Source organism: Branchiostoma belcheri, unplaced genomic scaffold (assembly GCF_001625305.1).
Source record: "Branchiostoma belcheri isolate BF01 breed outbred unplaced genomic scaffold, Haploidv18h27 scaffold69, whole genome shotgun sequence".
Classification (NCBI taxonomy): Eukaryota; Metazoa; Chordata; class Leptocardii; order Amphioxiformes; family Branchiostomatidae; genus Branchiostoma; species Branchiostoma belcheri.
The window spans coordinates 1,190,675-1,198,306 of NW_017804342.1; the positions used below are offsets into that span (position 1 = coordinate 1,190,675).

General features: G+C 42.7%; 2 protein-coding genes across 2 annotated transcripts in view; both read left to right on the plus strand.

Moving 5' to 3' along the window:
• Positions 1-241: 241 nt before the first annotated feature.
• On the plus strand, positions 242-2,575 carry LOC109484161 (HRAS-like suppressor 3). Its single transcript, XM_019787390.1, has 3 exons — positions 242-521; positions 997-1,200; positions 1,510-2,575. Exons 1-3 carry the CDS (start codon positions 315-317, stop codon positions 1,561-1,563), a joined length of 465 nt encoding a protein of 154 aa, XP_019642949.1. The 5' UTR covers positions 242-314; the 3' UTR covers positions 1,564-2,575.
• Positions 2,576-6,377: 3,802 nt separating this feature from the next.
• The window catches only part of LOC109484117, an 11,411-nt gene continuing 10,156 nt past the window's right edge, over positions 6,378-7,632 (plus strand). The window contains exons 1-3 of the mRNA XM_019787338.1: positions 6,378-6,471; positions 6,933-7,071; positions 7,359-7,472. Coding sequence (XP_019642897.1) covers positions 7,011-7,071; positions 7,359-7,472 — 175 coding nt within the window. The 5' untranslated portion in view covers positions 6,378-6,471; positions 6,933-7,010. The remainder of the gene's footprint in view (positions 6,472-6,932; positions 7,072-7,358; positions 7,473-7,632) is intronic.

Below are 7,632 nucleotides of genomic sequence, written 5' to 3' on the forward strand. Positions count from 1 at the left end.
CCCTTTAAACATGTCATCATCCATGAATAGGACTAGATGAATCAGCATATTGCTTCAGACAACCTACCTCTACATTTCCCATGCAGAAAGAAGGAAGCTGCAACAGTTAACTGTTTGGTCATTGGTCTGTGGTCGCAGGTAACATTTGTCAGGTGAACTGTAATTGGATGGTGGTTACCTGGGCAGGTGTGACATGGGGGGAATGCCCATATCCGGGAAATGGTAACCTGACTACGTGGCATGGTATAAACAAGCTGTCATACCTGGTGTGGTTTTTGCATGTGAGAAGAGTCCCTTGGTTAATCTCCAGCAGCATGAGCGGGGCAAAAGGAAAGTCGAGGCCTGATCACGGTGATGTTCTGAAATTTGACCATGGACCAAAGAGTTTCAAAACCTCCTTGGGTGGACAACAGATCAGTCACTACGGTATCTACAATAAGGAAGACGACAAAGTCATCCACAAGACTGGGCCAAAAAGGACACATCTATCGTCTGGCTCTGGAAAGTCCAACAAATCAGAGGTATTTTTATGATCTTGAAATTGTTCGTATCATCACAGGGGTCGTTATCCAATTGCCCCCAAACGACTGGGGGTTAAAGACTTTTCCACTCAAGAGGTTGATTTTAGAGCTAGTGCAAAGTAGCGAGTTTACAAACTGATGACACCTTGGCTAGATGAAAACTCCAAGCCTGCGAACCACCCTACATGTACGTAGTACATGCGGATGAATTGAAAGTATTGGCTTGGAGTTGTGAGAAAGATGTAAGGTGAATACTGGTATTTCAAGATAGAATCTAGTGGATTCCTTTACTTCCCTGGCGGCTCATTATGATCAACATGCAATCTATTATTCATGTTCACATGCATGTCTAGAGATCTCAGCATTATTAAGGTAATTTCTTAGGAGAAATGGTAATTCTACTGACACTGTACCCAATATACAGTTTCGTTTTCGGTCAGCTACTAGTTATCATATGATAACTTTTTGTTTATAGGTTAAGAGTGAAAGCTATGCCAGGGTGGCAGGGCGTTATGACAGCGTCACTATTCACAACCGGCCACAGGAGAGCCGTTACTCGGCAGAGAGGGTGGTGCAGAATGCAGAGGCCCGAGAAGGTGAAACCAGTTACAACCTGGTGTCTGACAACTGTGAAACCTTCGCAAGGGAGTGCGAGACCGGGAAAAAAGAGAGTGATCAGGTTTGTGTCTCCTCATTATGTCACTAATGTTTACATCCATCTAGGTGACACGATTCTTAGATGGAGAAACATCTCTGTACCAATATTTATCAGATTACCGATAGAAACAAACTCACCTACTGTATACAGCTTTTTGAGTATAATGTCCAATGTTGGAGACCTCACTCTCACTTTTTTTAAATTCAAAAATTCTTGCCAAAGAGAACTTTTCTGAACTGTGCTGTAATGATGTTTCAAAGACTTGTTATTTCAAAGTATGCAGTTGCTTTCCTTATTCGCTAATTCTGCGGATGCTGTTATTTGTTTCAGGTGAGGAAGGTGGGCATGGCTCTGGTGAACGCTTATACTGGAGGGTCTGCCTAAATACCTCAACCAACCTCAGACGGCCTCAGCCGAGCCTAATATGCGGTGTACATGGGTGATGAGTCCCTTTTAACACTCTAGATACATTGTCTATGCGAACATGAATGGATACAGTAACTCCTAAGTATTTACAATCAATTTTTTTTAACCGTTATAACTTCTAATAGATCATAAGTGGAGATCAGGCTTGTACTAAGTTACTGGGTACTTAATATTATATTATTGGCAATAAATTTGGCTAACGTAAACTACCAGGCCTCATTCTATACCTGACTACCTGGTGGTAACATGGGTACAGGGATGGCTTAGACAGTAAGACTCTTCAAGGCACTTTGGGTTTCAAACATATTGACAACAGATAAGGAATTTATGTGCAGTCGTACATAAAGGAGTTAGACTCATCTAATCCAGAATATAAATGACAACATTGTCTTGCCAAGGCTTGCCTGGTAGTGTGATAGAGATTGGAAGCAGTTACTAGTACAGTTCTAACAGAGCTCCAGTCTACATGTACATGTATACTGCTTTCTCATGTTACTTTATGTCCAAAAATCTTAACAGATACCAAACACTTTCATTACAACTGATTTTTCAACATCGCTCTATCAGCCTCAATTATTAGGCATTATTTAATTTCATAGCTGTAATATGGCTTACTGTACCGACTTTGTACATCCACCACAGAACTTCTAGCCTTGTGCTGCAAGTTTGTTTTATTTATTAATACACCATTACTGTATGTCCTACATGTAACTACTACTACTATACTACTGCTACATTATGTATCTACGTATTTACTTTTGTTTCGGTGGTGGCATGAAAATACGTTGAGTGTGTTGACTTGAGCGTGTCACCATCATGTGTGGTTAATAAAAGTTGCACCAAAAAAAGTTGTTAAAGTGGCTAAAGATGACTGGGTGGATGTGACATCTTATTTGTTTGGTTCAAGCAGGTCCTAAACAATAGACTGTGATTGTTGAATCAGCATATTGCATAACACAACCTACCTCTACATTTTCCAGCAGTTGAATTCTTGCTCATTGGTCTGTGTCGCAGGTAACATTTGTCAGGTGAGCTGTGATTGGATGCTGGTTATGTTGACAGGTGTGACGTGGGGGGAATCCCCTTCATCATGGAAAAGTACCTGTGCCGTGTGTCGTAAACAAGTTGTCAAAGTCACATGACTGATGGAGTCTCTTACTTTGGGGCCAAAGTTCATGTAAGGTACAATTGTGAAGGAAAAAAGCAGGGGGAATGGGTTTTGTAAAGTACTGCAACAATTGATAATAAGATTATTACTTCATTGTACCTGGTACTCAATCTTCAAACAGGTACAATGTAGGAATAATTTTACAACCCAGTCTGAAGCCTGGTAGAGGCTAGATTAGGTAACATTCTAGCCTCTACCAGGCGTCAGACTGGGCTGATGGAAAGAGTAGAAATTGGCCAAACAGACAAATCCTGGATAGTGAGTGTGTGTGAGTGAGACAGATGACATGCCATGGGAGTTGGTCCAAAGAAGGACTACAGTTTTACAGGAGTACAGGACCAACTCCCCTGGCATGTTATCTGTCTATTTGGCCAATTTCCAACCGCTTCTGAAGCCAGGTGGACGCCCTGAAATAATTCGTAACCACGGGATGAGCACATATCTACTCTAACGCCATTGTTAGCCATGTCAAGTAATAAATGGCGTGTCTTTTTCTTACGAAAACAATCCTAGAATGTTTTAGTTAATTTTGTCCGCAGTATAGTTGAAAGAAAGGATACTTCATCACACACTATTACTAAGGCCATGTTGATTTGATTTAGTATATGGATGACATCCGCGCGAGCATGAATTTTCATCCGTTTCCAAAAGAAAAAGTTATCGACCACACTGTAAATCGCGACCATGTGTCGTATGTTGCAGAAAGTATCGAAAACGATACTAATGTCATAGAATGCCAAAATCAATTCAGGAATAGAAGAAAATGTGAAGAAATGAAAATGACTCTCTCTTATTATTCGCCATACCATACTCTATGTGTTCAGTCATTTGTTCAACCTTTATGACCACGCAGATTTCATAATGAATGAAACTTTTTTTGCCAATTTTTTTTATTCACACGCACGCGTCAGTTTTGATTATATGGATGTCATCCATATAATCAAATCAACATGGCCTAATATGTCCGTCCTGAACACGGAAGAAAGTTCCGACGTGGTATGAACGATAACCCTGACAACAAATTAAAAGACCCTTGATCTAACCCCAATATTTACAGAGTTATTTAGTAACGACATTATATTGTTTACTGAGCTAACAGTGACTCTTGTATTCTATATTTAAAGTGAACAGAATACACTTATTGCATGCATAGACTCTGATAGAGATTAGTAGAGCTCTCTACAGCCAGTCTGAATATTTCCTGATCATAGCTCAAAGTGAGGCGTAGACGCTCTTGGCAGCATGAAGCCTATCCCTGGCCAGAAGGTAAGAATCAACTTGATCCTCGTATACCTTCTAGATACTTTGAAACAGATTCTGTTAGATAAGGTTCGGTTAAGTGATGAAATCATTTATGTAAGTTTAATCCTTTTTAAAGTTAGGGTGAGATTTTTCCAAACTTTTCCGTAGTTGAAACGGCTGGAAAGAATACAAATTGGACAAAAATGTAGCCTGAGTGCCATCCGATTTGTAACGGGGCTCCTTCGGCGCGGGCCGGGTTAGCGCGATTATTCTGGCGAGCGATCCCCGTTACAAATCCATGAAATCGGACGGCACCCAGGCTAACAAAAATTATGATTGCGTCAGTTAGGCCCCCAATCCACTAAAACGGGGCTCTCACGGCGCTCTCTCTGCTACCTGAAATTGGCCAGAGCGCGGAGAGAGCGCCAAGATATCGCCAATGTCGCCTTGCGAGCGCGCTAAGAGCGCCATGGGCGCCGTCACCTCGGTGACTGTTTTGCACCGGTGACCGTCGCCGTGAGAGCGCCGCGGAGGGCGATGCAACAATGAGCGATGAGAGCGTGTGCAGAGAGCGTACAGCGGTCTAAACAGTACAAACATGGTGACCTTGGCGCTCTCTCCGCGCTCCGGCCAATTTCAGCTCGCAGAGAGAGCTAGCGCGGCAAGAGCGCATTCGTTTATGACTCTATCAATGTCTGGGGAATACTGACCAGAAATATATCTTTTCTTTGCAGGTGTTCTGGGCGGCTTATGTCATTTTAGTGACAGCCCGTGAAATATTCGGTAGGACTTCAAATCTTTAAAACTATATAAAGTACTTAAAGGGGTTTAAGCACAATTACAGAGGTTTTGTTAAAACAACTCTCCATTCTCCCTACTGTCAGAGGAACCAGCGAGCGCGATGGCGTGAGGTTCCTAGGGGGTCCGGGGGCATGTATCTGTGAGCAATCGGCGGGAAGTACATGGTAGATATGATGCAACGGGAACAAAAATCAAAGATTTCATACTCCGTAAAATGTGCTGGGTACTTGATATGGTTGGTTACCAAGACCTAGGTGATCTGTTTCTTTTCGTCTATAGCAACCCGTGTAGAGGTGGAAACAGCCGGGGATGGAATCATCGACCATGCAGGCACGGACTCACTTATCCAAATAGAGATGGTTGTCGCACGTCTGGGCTCAACCACAACCATCTCTTGCCTCTTGGACTGCAGCGGTAGTAAGTGCCAGAAATACGAGTAAGTATACTGAAAAAGTCATTATGTTTTTCACCTACGTGTAACCTGTACGTGAGAGTGTGTGTGTGTCTTTGTGTGTGTGCGCGTAAGTGTAGTGTATGTGTATATGTGTGTGTGTGTGTGTATGTATGTGTGTGTGTGTTCCTTTGTGTGTGTGCGTGCCTTTGTGTGTGTGTGTGTGTGTGTGTGTGTGTGTGTGTGTGTGTGTGTGTGTGTGTGTGTGTGTGTGTGTGTGTGTGTTTGTGTGTGTTAGTGGCGGTTAACTTTCCTATGTGGTTCACGTTGCAGCGTTGACGTCATTTCTTGTCCCACCTTGTACGGCATTATGGAGAGCGTGACCTTGCGTAGCCGTGGTGGAGGTTGGGCCCCGCCCTGGCATCCAGTCAGGGTAAGATGTGACGCTGATTACAACAGACCAATCGGGATCGAACTGATTGAACACCATAAGCCCCGCCCACTTTTCTATGAACACTCAGCGCCGGAAGTGTTCGAAATAGAACAAGTTGTTCAACGTGTTCGATCAGGAAGAGTCTATAGAACAGGGGTTCGACGTGTTCGATCAGGAACGGTACATAGAACAGGGGGTTCGACGTGTTCTATCAATAACGATCTTTTTAGTAACAAGTACCTGATTTATCTACGCACTGAACTGCACATGCATTTATATTTTTTCAAGATGTCATGTTTAGAATCTATGGATATCCGTGTGTTTTCCCTACAGCACAAGCAACGTTCGTACATTGCCACTTTTTACGATAATTAAATATTCTCCTGTGAAAATCACAGGAAACCTGTATGTAACTATGTCCTTGGTTCTCACAGGTAACGGTAAGCGATGGCGGGTATGACTACGACTTTCAATTCTACAACAGCGATATATGGCTCGATACTGGAGATAGTCACACCTGGCGTGTTTCAGGTAGGGTAAAAATGATAAATGATGTTTTCAGTTAAATTTCAAAACTTTCTATTTACATTTCCGAATCTATTGTAGTTCGCTGAACCCACATTTGTATCATTCATACCGCAGCAAGATCATGTTCCAAACCATCAGCACCGAGGAATGGATACTGGAGTGGAGGCACGAGTCATAACACTTACGGCAACGCAAGGTGCAACACTGGTCACCCGGGATACTATCTGACCTCGTCGTCTGACAGTCGCTACCTTTGCTTTGGAGGCAGACGGTACAAGCCGAACCCAAGTGCGACATGCAACGGTAAGGATTAATTTCATACTATGTAAATGCAAACTCAGAAATGCAAATAGCCACCTGTCATATATGCATTGCTGAAAAATATAAAGAGAGCGATCTCTGACCGAGGACCTCACAGACTGATTGCAAACGCACACAATATATATTGACTGGCGAACGTAACATACAATATTTGTGCAGGATATTGGTTTCTAGATAAGTAGAGCTGTCGTTGTTTACTTATGTCACAAACCGTAAGCTGAACCTGTTCACTTGTCAGAAGTGACGGGCTTTGCGAACACAAAGAGTTTTCCAGAGATTAACGACATAAGTACCAAGCCGTCAACTAACCTAGTCTAAGAAACCATCAGAATATCGAACACAAATGATCGAAAACGTTAAAATAAAGCTTCTTGGAGATAAGCGTTGAGGTTTGATTATTGTGCAAAGGCAATTGGTGTATAAGTCTGACCTGTTTTCTGTAGCATGCCGGAGCATCGCCAACTGTGAGAGGTACAACCAGTGTACCGGGCCAAGCGACTCGAGATGCACCAAGTGCCAATATGACCGGGGAAACAGGCCACAAGGCGTACCAGCTCTCCAGCGATGGGACACTGTGCACTCGTAAATATGCTTTCTAAAAAAAAAGAAAACTGGCACATATGATTTAAAATGTGATGGAAAGTAAAGTATAAATATGTGACAAGCTATAGTTATTCATCTTCTTGTATATACCCAATTTGGTTGATGTACTTCTACCTTCAAATAGATCAGAGGATCAAATTGATCAAAATGAACAATGCTGACGGAGTGAGTTGTGATGATTTTTGTTACACTGGTAGATAGTCACAGATGTCGATGAACTTTGTTTATATATCAATAAACAAATTTAGGATTTTCCACCCTACCAGAACTGTGTTCGTGGCGACCAGACAGCATATTCTGCTACCCGGGCAGATGTACCCACAATACACCATCCTCCTGCACATGTGCACCGGGATTTGGCGGATCCAACTGTTTGACAAGTGGGTATCTAGTGGTGTTAAAAAACAACTTTTTTTCTTGAACTATAGATAACAATAGGAAAAAGAGATTCCAAACCCCCATACACACACACACACACGCACGCACACACACACACACACACACACGCGCGCGCGCGCACACACACACACACACACACAC

Coding starts and splice junctions, on each gene's coding strand:
- LOC109484161 (XM_019787390.1), top strand. CDS start 315: ATGAGCGGGGCAAAAGGAAAGTCGAGGCCTGATCACGGTGATGTTCTG. Junction 522..996: donor GAAAGTCCAACAAATCAGAG/GTATTTTTATGA, acceptor TTTTGTTTATAG/GTTAAGAGTGAAAGCTATGC. Junction 1,201..1,509: donor GGAAAAAAGAGAGTGATCAG/GTTTGTGTCTCC, acceptor TATTTGTTTCAG/GTGAGGAAGGTGGGCATGGC.